This window comes from Taudactylus pleione, unplaced genomic scaffold, assembly GCF_031769625.1.
Source record: "Taudactylus pleione unplaced genomic scaffold, aTauple2 ptg000406l, whole genome shotgun sequence".
NCBI classification, from domain to species: domain Eukaryota; kingdom Metazoa; phylum Chordata; class Amphibia; order Anura; family Myobatrachidae; genus Taudactylus; species Taudactylus pleione.
In genome coordinates, this window is record NW_028284808.1 from 1,818,132 (window position 1) to 1,836,513 (window position 18,382).

General features: G+C 42.4%; 1 protein-coding gene across 1 annotated transcript in view; it reads left to right on the forward strand.

The window, feature by feature from the left end:
• Positions 1-8,384, forward strand: part of CNN3 (calponin 3) — a 47,193-nt gene extending 38,809 nt beyond the window's left edge. Inside the window, exon 7 of the mRNA XM_088446814.1 lies at positions 5,633-8,384. Within this exon, the coding sequence (XP_088302940.1) occupies positions 5,633-5,980 (348 nt within the window). The 3' untranslated portion in view covers positions 5,981-8,384. The remainder of the gene's footprint in view (positions 1-5,632) is intronic.
• The last annotated feature ends 9,998 nt before the right edge of the window (positions 8,385-18,382 follow it).

Below are 18,382 nucleotides of genomic sequence, written 5' to 3' on the forward strand. Positions count from 1 at the left end.
TCTCCTGCAGGCACAGCGGTTTCTCCAGGGTCACCCGGTGCAGGTCCAGTCGGACAATGCTACCACCGTGGCCTACATAAACAGGCAAGGAGGAACTCGCAGTCGGGCGGCTCTCGTAGAGGTCTCTCGGATCCTGGTTTGGGCGGAGCGCAATCTTCCGGCCATATCAGCGGTCTTCATCCCGGGAGTGCTAAATTGGGAGGCGGACTTTCTAAGTCGCCAGGACGTTCATCCAGGGGAATGGTCCCTGCACCCGGACGTTTTTCAACTACTGGTGGACAGGTGGGGTCTTCCAGAAATCGACCTCATGGCGTCCCGGCACAACAACAAGTTGCCGGTGTACGGGTCTCGCACAAGAGACGAAGGGGCGTCTCTGGTGGATGCTCTGTCCGTCCGGTGGACGTTCAGGTTCGCATACCTGTTCCCTCCGGTCTCCCTTCTTCCACGGGTAATCCGGAAATTCAAACAGGAAGGAGGGACGCTCCTGTTGATAGCTCCCGCGTGGCCCAGACGGCACTGGTTCTCAGACCTTCAGGGTCTGTCCGTGGACAGTCCTCTGCGGTTGCCGCTACGACCGGACCTTCTGTCTCAGGGTCCTTGTCTTCACCCGGACCTGACTCGGCTGTCTTTGGCGGCGTGGCTGTTGAGACGGCCATGCTGAGGTCCTGGGGGTTTGCCAGCTCTATGCTGTGTACCATGTTACGAGCTCGGAAACCGTCTTCCGCGAGGATATACCATCGCGTGTGGCATACGTTCTTCCAGTGGTGTCGACCGAGAGTTTATGCACCGCGGGAGTTTCGTCTGTCTCGGATTCTCGCCTTCCTGCAAGCGGGACTAGATCATGGGCTTCGCCTTGCTTCTTTGAAGGTACAGGTTTCGGCCCTATCTGTCTGGTTTCACCGTAGGATTGCTACAATCCCGGATGTGCGCACCTTTATGCAAGGTGTTCTCCGTATTCAGCCGCCCTTTGTTCCACCTGTGGCGCCTTGGGATTTGGCTGTGGTCCTGAGGACTCTCCAAGGACCGCCGTTTGAACCACTGGGCTCAGTGGATATTAAATGGCTAACAGCTAAGACTGTTTTCCTTCTGGCCGTTGCTTCAGCCAGACGTGTTTCTGAGTTAGGGGCTCTTTCTTGTAGACCCCCTTTCTTGGTTTTTTTCATGGGAACAGGGCAGTGCTCCGCACTCGGCCCGAGTTTCTCCCCAAAGTTGTTTCCCAGTTTCAGGTTAACGAGGAAATAGTTGTTCCGGCCTTTAACTCACCGGGTCTTTCCGTGGGTGAGGCCTCTTTGGATGTTGTGCGGGCCTTAAGGACTTATGTGGACCGCACTTCTTTGTTTAGGAAGTCGGACGCTTTGTTGTCCTCTATGGCTTCTGTAAAAAGGGTTGGCCTGCTTCAAAGCAAACTTTGGCAGCCTGGATCCGTATGGCTATTTCTGAAGCTTATCTTCATGAAGGCCTACCGGTCCCTCCTTCTCTGAAGGCTCATTCCACTAGGTCTGTGGGTCCTTCGTGGGCAGCTTGACGTGGTGCCTCGGCAGTTCAGATCTGCAAGGCTGCTACGTGGTCTTCTGTCCATACCTTCGTGAGGTATTACAGGTTTGACACCTTCGCCTCTCAGGATGCTTCCTTCGGGCGGCGGATTCTCCTTTCTGCACAGGAGCGTCCCCACCCTTAAAGGATACTGCTTTGGGACATCCCCAAGGTATCCTGTGGATACCCTATGGACCCTGAAGTAGAAAATATGAGATATGGTAAGAACTTACCCTTGTTATCTCTATTTCTACGAAGTCCATAGGGTTCCACAGGACTCCCGCCCTGTCGCACCTGTGCTGCAGATGGGCTTTGCTCTGGTCACCGGTTTTCCGTCTCCCTCTGGTGAGAATGTGATTTCTTGTATGTGTCCAGATCTTTGTTCTCTCTCTTCCTTCTCCTCCTCCGGCCTATGGCTTGGTAACTAACTGAGGTGCCTTGGCCTGGGGGCGGGGTATAGGAGGGGGACCTAGTGCATCCTGGGAGGCTGAAAGCTTAACTCTTTGGTGCCCTGCGACTGACGTCACACCTATACCCCAAGGTATCCTGTGGAACCCTATGGACTTCGTAGAAATAGAGATAACAAGGGTAAGTTCTTACCATATCTCATATTATATAATGTGTATGTATGTACAGTCAGGTGCATAAATATTGGGACATTGAAAGAATTTTCATATTTTGGCCTCTATTCACCACCACAATGGCTTTGAAATGAAACAAACAAGATGTGCTTTAACTGCAGACTTTCAGATTTAATTTGAGGGTAATTACATCCAAATCAGGTGAACGGTGTAGGAATTACACCATTATGCCATTGCATAACATTCCACTTTTTAGCCTTAAAAAACTCTTTGGTTGCTTTTGCAGTATGCTTCGGGTCATTGTCCATCTGCACTGTGAAGCGCTGTTCAATGAGTTCTGAAGCATTTGACTGAATATGAGCATATAATATTGCCTGAAACACTTCAGAATTCATTCTGCTGCTTTTGTCAGCAGTCACATCATCAATAAATACAAGGGAACCAGTTCCATTGGCAGCCATACATGCCCACGCCATGACACTACCACCACCATCCTTCACTGATGAGGTGGTATGTTTTGGTTCATGAGCAGTTCCTTTCCTTCTCCATACTCTTCTCTTCCCATCACTCTGGTACAAGTTGATCTTTGTCTCATCTGTCCATAGGATATTGTTCCAGAACTGTAATGGCTTTTTTAGATGTTGTTTAGAGTTTGCCAATCTGGTCTTCCTGTTTTTGCGGCTCACCAATGGTTTACATCTTGTGGTGAACCCTCTATATTCGCTCTTGTGAAGTCTTCTCTTAATTGTTAACTTTGACACATATACACCTACCTCCTGGAGAGTGTTCTTGATTTGGCCAACTGTTGTGAAGGGGTTTTTCTTCACCAGGGAAATAATTCTTCTGTCATCCACCACAGTTGTTTTCCGTGGTCTTCCGGGTCTTTTGGTGTTGCTGAGCTCTCCGGTGCGTTCTTTCTTTTTAAGAATGTTCCAAACAGTTGATTTGGCCACACCTAATATTTTTGCTATCTCTCTGATGGGTTGGTTTGTTTTGATTTTTCAGCCTAATGATGGCTTGCTTCACTGATAGTGACAGCTCTTTGGATCTCATATTGAGAGTCGACAGCAACTGATTCCAAATACAAATGTCACACCTAGAATCAACTCCAGATCTTTTACCTGCTTAATTGATAATGAAATTACGAGGGAATAGCCCACACCTGTCAATGAAATAGCTTTTTGATAGTTCCATTACTTTTGGCCCCTTAAAAAGTGGGAGGCACATATAGAAACCGTTGTAATTCCTACACCGTTCACCTGATTTGGATGTAATTACCCTCAAATTAAATCTGAAAGTCTGCAGTTAAAGCACATCTTGTTTGTTTAATTTCAAAGCCAGTGTGGTGGTGAATAGAGGCCAAAATATGAAAATTCTGTCAATGTCCCAATATGTATGTATGTGTGTGTATGTATAATATATATATATATGTGTGTGTGTGTGTGTATATATGTATATATATATATATATATAATATATTTTCTTTTATTGGTGGAAGGATTTAGGGATTTGATCTCTTAATTTAAAGAATAACAGGTGTGTGAACATAGATTTACATGGTGCAACATACATGTACACTGCTGATCTTTTCCATTTCAGTAGTAAATTTGAGCTAGGGAGAGGATGGTGGGGGTACAAAGTGCGTGGGCCTATCTGGGAGCCCAAACCGGTCTAGAAAGTGCAGCCAATGTACCAATTTGTTATGGCCATGCCCTCTCGAGTGGCGTGCCGGTACTTTAGGTACTACAGTGCATCCGGAAAGTATTCACAGCGCTTCATTTTGTTATGTTACAGCCTTATTCCAAAATGGAATAAATTCATTTTTGTCCTCAAAATTGTACACACAATACCCCATAATGACAACGTGTAAAGTTTTTAATTTTTTTTGAGATTTTTGCAAATTGAATTAAAAACAAACAAACTAAGAAATCACATGTACATAAGTACACAGCCTTTGCCATGAAGCTCCAAATTGAGCTCAGGTGCATCCTGTTTCCACTGATCATCCTTGAGATGTTCCTACAGCTTAACTGGAGTCCACCTGTGGTAAATTCAGTTGTTTGGACATGATTTTGAAAGGCATACACCTGTCTATATAAGGTCCCCCACTTGACAGTGCATGTCGGAGCACAAACCAAGCATGAAGTCCAAGGAATTGTCTGTAGACCTCCGAGACAGGATTGTCTCGAGGCACAAATCTGGGGAAGGGTACAGAAAAATATCTGCTGCTTTGAAGGTCCTAATGAGCACAGTGGCCTCCATCATCTGTAAATGGAAGACGTTCGGAACCACCAGGACTCTTCCTAATGTTGGCCAGCCATCTAAACTGAGCGATCGGGGGAGAAGGGCCCTAGTCAGGGAGGTGACCAAGAACCCGATGGTCACTCTGTCAGAGCTAGAGCATTCCTCTGTGGCGAGAGGAGAACCTTCTAGAAGGACAACCATCTCTGCAGCAATCCACCAATCAGGGCTGTATTGATAGAGTGACCAGATGGAAGCCACTCCTTAGTAACAAGCACATGGCAGCCCGCCTGGAGTTTGCCAAAATGCACCTGAAGGACTCCTCTGACAGTGAGAAACAAAATTCTATGGGCTGATGAGACAGAGATTGAACTCTTTGTTGTCAATGCCTGGAGTATGTTTGGAGGAAACCATGCACCGCTCATCACCAGGCCAATACCATCCCTACACTGAAGCATGGTGGTGGCAGCATCATGCTGTGGGGGTATTTTTCAGTGGCAGGAACTGGGAGACTAGTCAGGATAGAGGGAAATATGAATGTAGCAATGTACAGAGACATCCTGGATGAAAACCTGCTCCAGAGCCCTCCTGACCTCAGACTTTCAGCAGGACAATGACACTAAGCACACAGCCAAGATATTAAAGGAGTGGCTTCAGGACAACTCAATGTTCTTGAGTGGCCCAACCAGAGCCCAGACTTGAATCCGATTGAACATCTCTGGAGAGATCTGAAAATGGCTGTGCACCGATGCTTCTCATCCAACCTGATGGAGCTTTAGAGGTGCTGCAAAGAGGAATGGGCGAAACTGCCCAAAGATAGGTGTGCCAAGCTTGGGACATCATATTCAAAAAGACTTGAGGCTGTAATTGCTGCCAAAGGTGCATCAAAAAGTATTGATCAAAGGCTGTGACTACATACTGTATGTACATTTGATTTCTTAATTTTTTTTTTTTAATTAAATTTGCAAAAATCTAAAAAAAAAAGACAAAAAAAAACAATACTTTTTTTGCAAGTTGTCATTATGGGGTATTGTGTGTAGAATTTTGAGGACAAAAATTAATTTATTCCATTTTGGAATAAGGCTGTAACATAACAATATATGGAAAAAGTGAAGCGCTGTGAATACTTTCCAGATGCACTGTATATAGTCAGACTGGCATGGCTGTGCTCCCCTATGAATTGGGGCCCAATATTGTTTAACAGTATTACATTACTGTTTGTATTGCATTAACAATTTTAAAACCTATAACTCTATTGTTGCCTCCCTGTTTATTAGGCGGGCATGCCTGCACCGGGAACAAGACGAGATATCTATGATCAGAAAGGAATTCTGCAGCCATTGGATAACTCCACAATTTCCTTACAAATGGGCACCAACAAAGTGGCATCTCAGAAAGGAATGAGTGTGTATGGCCTTGGGCGGCAAGTGTACGACCCCAAGTACTGTGCTGCCCCAACTGAGCCCATCATACACAATGGCAGCCAAGGAACTGGAACAAATGGCTCAGAAATCAGCGACAGTGATTACCAGGCAGAGTACCCCGAAGAATACCCTGGAGAGTACCCTGACGATTATCCTAGAGATTACCATGGGCAATACAGTGATCAGGGCATAGATTATTAGATTTATAGTCTACTCAGTATTAGTTCCTTATTTTATTCTATGAAGACCAAGCTAGCCTTGTGTAATTTTATCTGTCTTCCTTAAACACTACTATGCTTTAATACGGAGAGAAAATTTGCCTTATGTATGTACATTCCTTTTTCTAATTTCTGCCTTGTATCCCTAGTTGCCTTCTAGTGCTAAGATCGAGGTTGCCCTGCAGCGTTACCAAGAAATTGCATTTGAAGTATAAAGGAATACTGTGAATAATGAAGGGACATTTTGTACAGTCAGTTATGCTATATTGGGACTATGCATTTTTGCTACACATATCATGGTGCATGCTAGGATCATAACATTCTACAGTGCTTTGTGTTTTTACTAAATCATGGATACATGAGACCAATATAACAATGGATGAGGTAATTTTTTTTTTTTTTGTATTAACAAATAGTTTTAAATTTTTTTTTACTATTTTGTCTACTCTATACATGGGTTTTGTCCCTGAAAATAAACCCATTGTCTCTATACAGTATGCAGAACCAATATTCATGTGATTTCAGCCTATCCATTCACTGAGCGCTATTGTCATCAGTGAGGTTTTGGGCATGTAGTGCCTTGTGATGGGCTGATGTCACCAACTGCATATTGGTTCGGCCTACAAAATGGCTCCCTTGTCTGTGTGTGGCTGATGGGCCCACTTTTAGCAAGTAATAATTGCTGTAAAGTGTTCTAATCCTGGCCATGAGCCTTTCTCTTGGGACCACTTGTGAACAGCTTTGTTTGGGATACCATTTGGAGTCACTCCACAAGCTATATGATCCATTTCCTAAAGGGAAGACTGACTATACATTTTCCAATGGATGTCGTCTAACTGCGCTCTTCTATTTTCCTCTACTTTAGCAGTCATACTATACCCAATTTATACCAGCCTCTCCCTTTAAATGGACAGTGATGTGAATATACGCAGATAACAGCAGTCCTCACTCATAAACATGAAACCAGAATGTTCAAGCTTTTATAGTGACCATGTCGAGCACAGTATTTATGATGGCTGTAGCTGAGTGGTTTAGGTATGTGCATTTATAAGCTTACTTCACACAAGCCAAGCTGTTTACCAGCCAATATATACGTATGTGTTCGGCCTTCCTGTAGAGACCTAGAAAACTGTGTCTGTTAAACAAAATGTCTTCACTGTGGCCAATTAGAACTGTTCTTTTGCTGTTTGCGTCTTAATAGTTTTCTGTCTGGAAACTACTGTAAGAACAACTCTTAATTCCACTTTGGCTGTAAACCAGTGGGCAGTTCAGGAAGTAGATTTTTCACCAGTTAGAAGCGCTATGTTGGTAGATTTGGGGATGTCAGTACGTGAATGATTTATTTGATTGTGCATTAATGTAGACATTTCAATAGGTTCATGTAATTTACTCACTAAACCAGTGTGTGTGGTTTTTTTGTTTTGTTTGTCTTTTAACAACTTTTTGCTGGGTTCTAATGAAAGGGAAAATTACCCCTCCCAAACTCCTGAAATATTCCTCACCACACAAAACAAAAGTGAAATCCTATGTTTTATATGCATTTGTTTTTATGTGGGTGCATAGTGTAGGACACTGGTGGTCCCTGTATTACCATATATATACCAGACATTAAGAATTTCTGAAATGAAAGCTACAGCTCGGGCACCTCATGTCTTTTACTAGACTTTGTACGCATTCAGGTGACCTTGTTTTTAGTATATTGCCTATACAGTGGCAGCCATTTTGTGTGAGAGACAAATAATTCCTAGGGACTGACACCATTCTGACTAATTTCAGTTAGGTCACTGGTTCAAAGTGAATTGAGAGGCTTCATATTGATGATTAATATTGGCTGAGCCCACAAAATTGCTACTGGCATTGTGACTAGGCGAAGGATGCAATTTACATACTTGGTATATCATAATAGTGTTTATGCATAGTCTGCTCCTATCCCTACTGCTTTCAGTGTGCACACAACATTCCAGAATGTAAATGGTAATTCATGTTCTAACCTGGCAGGGTGTGGCTGACCATTCTGGGACCACATAATCCGTGATGCAGAGCGTGTAGAACAGATTCTCCTTGTGTTGCTGGTCAGACCCAGCTGGCAGGAGAGCCCTGCACATTTAAATCTGCATTCTAACACTTAAGTTGTCTTCGAAAGGGAGCCGGTACAAAGATCAGGACCTAACGTTTCAACTGCCCCAAGGCTCTGCACTAGATTCTGCTGCGGGCATCTTATGGGCATCAAAAGCTTAAAATGACAGTGCATTAACAATTTGTGCCATATTGTACCCATGTAGATGTGCTTGGTTTCTTTTGTTTGTGTATTTATTGCCACATTTCTCAGCATAAACTGATCTCAGTGTATTTTTTTTTTTTATTATAAATAAATTTTTTTAATTTTTTTTTTTTTTCCCCGTTGAATCTCAAACTTGCTCCAGTGTTCTTTTATTTGTGTTTACTTGTAAGTTACTGTTTCAGCTCATATGGTCTGATGCACCAACCAAAATCATGAAAGGTAGGGGACTTTTTTTTTTTTTTTAACTTGTGACATACAACCGAGCAGTAACCACTTTGTGATTTTGACTGTACATTTTTAGAATATATTTCTACTCAAACCTTTTTACAACAGGAGAAATATCACAAAGTAGAAGAACTAATATAGCTTCTTCCAGTAAATTACATTATGGACTTTAGTTATTAATAGTGGCAGGATTTCAAAGGGGGTGGATTCCAAAAAAATGAAAGCAATAATTTTCACAAATATACTCGTTAAAAAAAACTCAACTTTAATTTTTTAACACAAATGCCATAATTGCATTCTGATTGGGCTACGGTAATTGTGGCAATGGTACTACTAGCCAAAGTATACCACTGACTAGGCCATTGATGGTGTCGGGACCTTTAAAATCAGACACCAACTGCATAGTTATATTCTGCACCATACTTGGCTTAAGAATTCTAAGAGTTTATTATAGTTTATCATAGTATCTGATTTTCATTTGTTACACAATCTTGATTTTTGAGCAGTAGCTCCCCTTTAAGTTATTGGACTTGAAGCCTGTAAAAATATTCAATTTAGTTTATGCAATCCTATAATTACACTGATGTGCCTCTTACCGAGACTTCTGTCACCTGTATATCTCACGCTCCTCAAATCTATGCTGAGCTACTGTAGAAGTGCATTTATTCTGTACAATGCTGACAGTCACTTTAATGACTGTATTTGAAAGCTGCTCTATTCTGTACTCTACAGTCTAATTACATTTATTGTAAGTCAATTGAAACCGTAATAGTGGTGAAGGGTTTTCCTATGCTGGAAATGGAGGGTGGTGCTAGATGACTGCTGTGTGTATGCCATATTTCTTTTAAACACCCTTTGTGAAAGGGAAAGTGCTTTTCTAAAAGATTCCCTGGGTAATGGTTTCTCAGAGTCAATGGGTGGGTTGTGGAGACAATTGGTGCTTTCTAGGATGAAGAGACCCCTTTACTCTTTCAGGAAAGGCTTGCAGACATCAGCACTTCTTTTTTTTTTTTTTTAAACTACCCTCCCCCCCCCCAACTGGGTTGAGTGGGGAAAAAAAATGTACTCTGGGTGTTCACAGTACACCCAATCCAGACTCGCACAGTGTAAGACAAAATTTACTCCTTTTGTCTTCTGGCCAACGTGCCCAGATACCTGGAAGTGCAAGGTATTTTGTGCTCTAGTGTCCATGTTGCCTAAACGTGATCAGAGAAGAAACATGTACTAAAATGACACTTGACACCATAAAAGCTGCCTTGTACATTCAATTTAAAAAAAAAAAAAAAAAAAAAAAGACCAAAGTCGTCAGCATTTGTGTGGGTGCAACTTCCATTTTCCTATACTGATGTTGGAAAGATTTGTGTTGCAGTTGGCGTATGTTGCTGTAACTAATGGAATGGAGGGTTCAGGCTTATCCAATGTCCTTGTAAGTTAATGAATTCCTGGCATGTAAGGAATGTCCTCCCATAAATACAGCAGGTTTATATAATGATAAATCTACCTCAGATTTTATAACAATACTCATTGATATGCCTCATTCCACAAGGGTTTTGAAGGAAGCCTGGCACGCATTTACTAATGGAAGATGTATGAGCTGCTTTTGTGGGGTGGTTTGTTTATCTAAAATGCTGGGGGTAAAGGTCTCTCAGAACCAGATGAATAGACGCACCAGCAGCTTTACTACTATGGCTAGCTGTATATTCCACTAGCATGAAGCGGGGGCATTAAACATGCAGCCCCCCAACTACTATGGAGCTACACATCCCAGGATGTTCTACCACAGTAATAGCATGCTCACATACCAAAACTCTAGCGAGGCATGATGGCATGTGTAGTTCCACCACAGCGGGTGGGCCGCATGTGAAATACCTCTGGCATAGAGACTTGTTTGTAATCGGGTTGTTATAACCAGCAGTGTGTTCTATGGAGATAGACCCTCTAGAAGTTCAAATTTTAAATATGTATGTGCCAATTAGTTTCTTTTATACACAAACTTCCCTGTCCTTGGAAATGCCCATATAAATAGAGGATGTAACTTCGTCTAGCAGGCCACATGAAAATGCTCATCGTGGAGAAAGACGAGAGAAAAATAAAATCTATAAATTCAGAGTGCAACTTCCTTCATTGCCTTACGTCAGAGGTTCTCGAACTCTGTCCTCGGGACCGTACACAGGTCGCGTTTTCCAGGTCACCCAGTAGGTGCACAAGTGTATTCATTACTCACTGACTCATTTTAAAAGTTCCACTTGTGACTCTGTGAGGAGAGCTGGAAAACAAGCACTGTTTGGGTTCCTGATGTCTGAGATTGAGAACCTGTGCCTTAACGTTGTTCTTATGAAACACTGCTCCATTTACATCCAAAATCATATGGTATTGTTTGGTCTTTGGGGTTTATATATCAAGCAGTGAAAAGAGTGACGTTAACCTTAGCAACCAATCAGCTTTGAAGTAGCATTTATCAAGTACAGTAGGTAAGATAATTGGTAGGAGTGGATTGGTTGCTATGAGCAACCTTTTTTTTTTTTTTTTAATTTTATTTTTATTAATGCTTTCTTTATATTAGCTGTAGTATATCCAGAATTACTAAACAAGTGCAATTGTGGTGAGCTCTCCCAGGAGCGTAGACCAACCTCCCTGAATCCGGATGACTTAGTGACGTGGGCAGTCCAGAGGCTTAATAATGCGATTTGGGTCATTGAGCAGTGAGGGAATTGCATCACCATACTCTTTGAAATGACCCACTTGGATCTCCAGGGATCTTGGGGAGCAAACAATATGTACAAGTACTGGCTGAGGCCTTATCCCTATCACCTCAAAAGGACATGCAAACATCTAGCAGTTTGTGCAAACGGGGGATGCTGTAGTAACACAAACCCTTATTGTGCCCTCTCCACTTCTTAAATGATACCATCCTGCAAATCAAAATCACTTTATGCACTCAGCAAGGTACAACCATAATGTGTCCAGCTACACCCATTATGAACATTGTACATTTATTTAGGCAAAGTAGTTTGTACCCACAAATATAGGTTTTTCTGTAACCTAAGAAAGGTTGAGCGATACTGTTTTGTGAGGTCATTGTGAAAATTTGCAGTGATCTCACAAAACTATCACTAATGCATGTAAATGATGCCAAGGTTTTGAAACAAACACATACAGTACATTGTAATACTGGGCAATTTTCTGTCAGATCTGTCTGGTTGGAATGAAAACCTGGTAATGTATGGGAGCAAATGACATTCAACCATTAGCTCACAAACACTGGGAAAACAGACAAAAATGGTTGTTCAGACAAATTGGTTAAAACTAGGGGTGAGCGGGTTCGGATTTCTGAAATCCGAGCCCCCCCGATCCGAGTCAGGCTCGACTTTTACCGCCTGACTCGGATCTGAAATCGAGGCAAAACGTCATCATCCTGCCTTCCGGGTCTCGCGGGTTTTGGATCCTATATAAGGTACCCGCGTCGGCGCCATTTTCTCACTCGGCTGTGGACAGTGAAGAGGGAGGGTGGGAGTTAGGGCTGGCAGTGTAGTGTAGTGTAGTGCAGAGTAGTGTTGTGCTGCGCTGTGCTGCTGTTGTCCACTACTTCAAAGTCCATAGGGGCTGGCTGTGCTGCTGTTGTTAATAGGGGCTGTGTCCACTACTTCAAAGTCCATAGGGGCTGGGTGGACTGTGTTGTGCAGTCAGTTCTCCATAGGGGCTGTGTCCACTCCAAAGTCCTGTGCAGTGTCCCAGTCCTAAAGGGGTGCTCTGTCCATCAGGGGTGCTCCCCTAAAGTGCTAAAAAAATATTTTTTCTGTGTTTGTGAATTGTGTGCGCAGTAGCCGCACGTGCATCAACAAAGTAGTGCCAAGCGTGCGCCTGTGTCATAAGTAAAGGGCCGGCTGGCTTGACCGTTAAAGGGTGCTGTAACCCCCAAAGTACACTCCAAACCAAATAAAAAAATATTTTCTGTGTTTGTGAATTGTGTGCGTAGTAGCCACACGTGCATCAACAAAGTAGTGCCAAGCGTGCGCCTGTGTCATAAGTAAAGGGCCGGCTGGCTTGACCGTTAAAGGGTGCTGTAACCCCCAAAGTACACTCCAGTCCAAACCAAAAAAAAAAATATTTTCTGTGTTTGTGACTTGTGTGCACTGTGGCTGCACGTGCATCAACAAAGGAGCAGCGCCAAGCGTGCGCCTGTGTCCCATAAGTAAAGAGCTGGCTGGCTCATTTCTTAAAGGGTGGTGTAACCCACAAAGTGCACTACTCTCCAGCAAAAATAAAAAAATGTTTTCTGTTTGTGTGCGCTTTAACCGCACGTATATATCAATATAACATAAATGGAGGACCAAACTTTCTCTGATAAAAATAAAATAGGGAAAGATCAAGAACCATTTCCTCCTAGTGCTGTTGCTGCTGCTGGGAGTTGTTCATCATCCCAGAGAGGAAGTAGGAACACCACCACTTTTACTAAACAATTGACCCTCCAACAGTCCCTAGCGATGAGGATGAAGTACGACAGCAGTCATCCTGAAGCAAAACGTATAACTGAGGCCTTGACTGCTATGTTGGTGTTAGACGTGGGTCCGGTATCTGCCATTAGTGCAGTGGGATTTAGACAATTGATGGAGGTAGTGTGTCCCCGGTTCCAAATACCGTCTAGATTCCACCTGCATCCTCAAAGCAGCAGCGACAAGCATGCGTCTGTCTGTTAAAGGGTGGTGTAACCCTCAAAGTGCGCTCCACAAACAATAATTCTTTTTTTTCCTGTCTTTGTGAAATGTGTGGGCTGTAGCCGCACCTGCATCCTTAAAGCAGCAGCGACAAGCGTGCGTCTGTCTGTTAAAGGATTACATCGGTGACAGCATCCAAGTAGGCATGTCAGACAGTCCGTACCTGTACTGGCAGGAAAAAGAAGCAATTTGGAGGTCCCTGTACAAACTGGCTCTATTTTACCTGAGTTGCACCCCCCCTCCAGTGTGTACTCCGAAAGAGTGTTTAGTGCAGCCGGGAACCTTGTCAGCAAAAGGTGTAGGAGGTTGCTTCCACAACATGTGGAGATGATGTTCATAAAATGAATTATCAACTCTGCCAGGGAGACCAGCCTCCAGAACGTACAGAGGGACCTGTGGTTGTGGATTCCAGCGGGGACGAATTAATACTCTGTGAGGATGAGGATGTACACAACACTGAAGAGGGTGAGGAATCGGAGGATGAGGACGACATCTTGCCTCCGTAGAGCCAGTTTGTGCAGGGACAGATTAATTGCCAGCTTGTGTTGTGGGGGCCCAAACGAACCAATCATTTCAGCCACAGTCGTGTGGCAGACCCTGGCGCTGAAATGTTTGGTTTGTTAAAGTGTGCATGTCCTGTTTATACAACATAAGGGTGGGTGGGAGGACAATTCCATCTTGCACCTTTTTTTTTTCTTTGAATTATGTACTGTTTGGGGCCTAGTTTTTCAAACTGCCATCCTGTCTGCCACTGCAGTGTCACTCTTAGATGGACCACGTGTTTGTGCCGCCCACTCGTATCTCTTAGCATAGTCATCCAGCTACCTCGGTGCAACCTTTTGGATATAAAAACACTATTGTGAGGTGTGAGGTGTTCAGAATAGACTGGAAATGAGTGGAAATTAAGGTTATTGAGGTTAATAATAGCGTAGGAGCAGAAAAACACACAAATTCTGTGATTTTTAGCTGTTTTTATGCTTTTTAAAAAAAAAATACAGATCCAAAACCCAGAACCCAAAACACGGAAGGGTGGTTTTGGCAAAACCAATCCAGATCCAAAACACGAAGAAAGATCCAGATCCAAAACCAAAACACGAAAAGTGGCCGGTGCACACCCCTAGTTAAAACACACATTTAACCAATTTGAACAGTTGTTTTTTTTGTCTGTTTTCCAGTGTTTGTGAGGTAATGGTCAATTGTCATTTGCTCCCACACATTACCAGGTTTTCATTCCAACCAGACAGATATCTGATAGATAATTGTAGTGTATGCCCAGCTTAAAGTTTGAATATATCTAACCCATTAGTTATGCTGGGAATACACTATATAATTATTGGGCTGAGGATCACCCTGATAATTGTATGATATGTCTGCGGCCAACCAATGCTAACCTATTGATTGGTTGGGCATGCTGGATCGTCCAGAATGCCCATCTAATGCGATATTGAGAGTTTTTATTTTAGTACATGCGAGTTGCATATGTTCTCGTACTCTATTATATTGGCCGAGTTTAAAATGAGAGTTTACTCTCACATTTTTTTAAACTCTCACCCTATTACATTTGGCCATTTATCTGTCAGTGTATGCCCAAAATAAGACATCTCTCACCAAAGATACTGCAAATATTTTAATTTTATGCATTCAATTTCACCCCTACAACCTACGTTGAATGCAGCAGCTAGACTGATTTTCCTTCCAAATTGTTCTACTACTGTGCCAGTCCTTGCATTGGCTGCTTGTATTTTATTGTAATCCAGTGTTCGACCCAGGCTGTTTTTTGCGGGTGCGCCACCTGGCATGAAACAGACTACCACCCGGCCCTTTGGGAGCCCGCAAGTGGGGACAGTATCTGGGAGCTGTATAAAAAGGACCAGTTCCATACTCTGTATGAAATACCGCCGGCCGCAGGGTTTGATTCCCTATGGTAAGTATAAACTAACCCTAACCTCCCCCCCAAGTGCCTAACCCTACCCCCCCTTTCCCTGCTGCCTAAACTTAAGTCCCCCCCCCCCCCATGGTGCTTAATCCTAACCGTTGCGGGAGGGAGTGGGGGGCTTTGGGTGCCTAACCCTAAGTCCCCCGCGGGAGACCTAAACCTAACCCTCCCTCCACCCGCGGCTGTCCGCTCGCGGCCTCCAACGTCGGGGATATGTCAGGCGTCTACACTGGTAATCTATATAAAATACTTTAACTAACATGCAAGGCTGTAAACAACACTACACCAACATCCATCTCTACACTTTTCTCAAAATATCCACCAGCTTGTCCCCTCTGCTTTGCCAAAGATCTGCATTTCTCATACATATGCATTACCTGTTCCCATTCACAATTACAGGATATTTTTTGGACTGCACTCACTCAATTGAATATCCTCCCATGGACAACAAGACTTTATTCTAGTCTCCAAACCTTCAAGCATTCCCTGAAAACTTACTTCTTCTGGCAGCTTGTCAAATAAAAAAAAAAAACACCCACATAACCACTGTAAGTTGTAGGAACCTTTGCAATCGAGCTGGCCCATTTTCAAAATGTAGCAATTATCCTCATGTGTCAAATTCCTATTTCCCTATAGATGGTAAGCTTGCAAGCTGGGCCATCCTACCTCTTTGTCTACCTATTGTTCCCCAGTCTTGTCTTATTACTGTTTTAATCCCAATTGTAAAGCGCAAAATTCGCTATACATGCTAATAAATTAGCATGTATAGCTTAAACCAGTGGGTCCCACTTTTTTTTTTACTTCATGGCACCCTTAATGTCTCATCAGTTTTTTGTGGCACCCTTAGGCCAAAAGAAAATACCTAACTTTATATCCAAACAACTAAGTAGCCATTATTAGGAATGACAGAAATAAATAAATTGAAAAACAAAAAGAGGCAATACTGCTATTTGAGAAAACAACAAGTCACAAAGGAGCGCTGATGTGTGTGTATATACAGTCGGGTGCATAAAAATTGGGACATTGACAGAATTTTCATATTTTGGGCTCTATTCACCACCACAATGGCTTTGAAATGAAACAAACAAGATGTGCTTTAACTGCAGACTTTCAGATTTAATTTGAGGGTAATTACATCCAAATCAGGTGAATGGTGTAGGAATTACAACGGTTTCTATATGTGCCTCCCACTTTTTAAGGGGCCAAAGGTAATGGAACTATCAAAAGGCTATTTCATGGACAGGTGTGGACTATTCACTCGTAATTTCATTATCAATTAAGCAGGTAAAAGGTCTGGAGTTGATTCTAGGTGTGACATTTGCATTTGGAATCGGTTGCTGTCGACTCTCAATATGAGATCCAAAGAGCTGTCACTATCAGTGAAGCAAGCCATCATTAGGCTGAAAAATCAAAACAAACCCATCAGAAAGATAGCAAAAACATTAGGTGCGGCCAAATCAACTGTTTGGAACATTCTTAAAAAGAAAGAACGCACCGGAGAGCTCAGCAGCACCAAAAGACCCGGAAGACCACGGAAAACAACTGTGGTGGATGACAGAAGAATTATATCGCTGGTGAAGAAAAACCCCTTCACAACAGTTGGCCAAATCAAGAACACTCTCCAGGAGGTAGGTGTTTGTGTCAAAGTCAACAATCAAGAGAAGGCTTCACAAGAGTGAATATAGAGGGTTCACCACAAGATGTAAACCATTGGTGAGCCATAAAAACAGGAAGACCAGATTAGAGTTTGCCAAACAACATTTAAAAAAGCCATTACAGTTCTGGAACAACATCCTATGGACAGATGAGACAAGTGATGGGAAGAGAAGAGTATGGAGAAGGAAAGGAACTGCTCATGATCCAAAACATACCACCTCATCAGTGAAGCATGGTGGTGGTAGTGTCATGGCGTAGGCATGTATGGCTGCCAATGGAACTGGTTCCCTTGTATTTATTGCTTATGTGACTGCTGACAAAAGCAGCAGAATGAATTCTGAAGTGTTTCGGGCAATATTATATGCTCATATTCAGTCAAAAGCTTCAGAACTCATTGGACAGCGCTTCACAGTGCAGATGGACAATGACCCGAAGCATACTGCAAAAGCAACCAAAGAGTTTTTTAAGGCTAAAAAGTGGAATGTTATGCAATGGCCAAGTCAATCCCCTGACCTGAATCCGAGTGAGCATGCATTTCACTGATGAATACAAAACTGAAGGGAAAATGCCTCAAGAACAAGCAGGAACTGAAGACATTTGCAGTAGAGGCCTGGCAGAGCATCACCAGGGATTAAACCCAGTTTCTGGTGATGTCTATGCGTTCCAGACTTCAGGCTGTAATTGCCTGCAAAGTATTTGCAACAAAGTATTAAAAAGTGAAAGTTAGATTTAGGATTGTTTAGTTTGTCCCATTACTTTTGGCCCCTTTAAAAATTGGGAGGCACATATAGAAACCGTTGTAATTCCTACACCGTTCACCTGATTTGGATGTAATTACCCTCAAATTAAATCTGAAAGTCTGTAGATAAAGCACATCTTGTTTGTTTCATTTCAAAGCCATTGTGGTGGTGAATAGAGGCCAAAATATGAAAATTCTGTCAATGTTACAATATTTATGCACTTGACTGTGTGTGTGTGTGTGTGTGTGTGTGTGTGTGTGTGTGTGTGTGTGTGTGTGTGTATATGTATGTATATATATATATATATATATATATATATATATTAACCTCTGAATGGTTTTCCTTCAAAATACTAGGTATGGCGATGTCAAAATCTTTAGATGTTTGCAGATAACAGAGAAAAGTGATTTTTCTCTATATTATCTGCTTTCATACATACTGAAGTTGGTGTAAGTGTCAAATAGTGCTGGTTATAGTGTATTTGGCACTTACCACTTCTTCTTACATTTCCCCCACTGTAACTGATTATATTTAGCACTGGTGTTGGATGGAACGTAGTATTGGGGACTATGGTAATGATGTTATTACATTGTTATAGATATTTTAACTGAAGATAAAGTGCATAAGAATAAAATATGTAAGTCCTATGCACTTTATTATTTTAAAAATCTATAACCATGTAATAATAACTTTACCATGGTCTGCAATACACCCACCCCACCGCTAAATCTACAGCTTATTTACCAATCAAAAATGTAATGATTAAAAAAAAAATAGGGGTAAAATAAATATTAAATTACATATATTAAATTTTAATTAATATTAACTACAC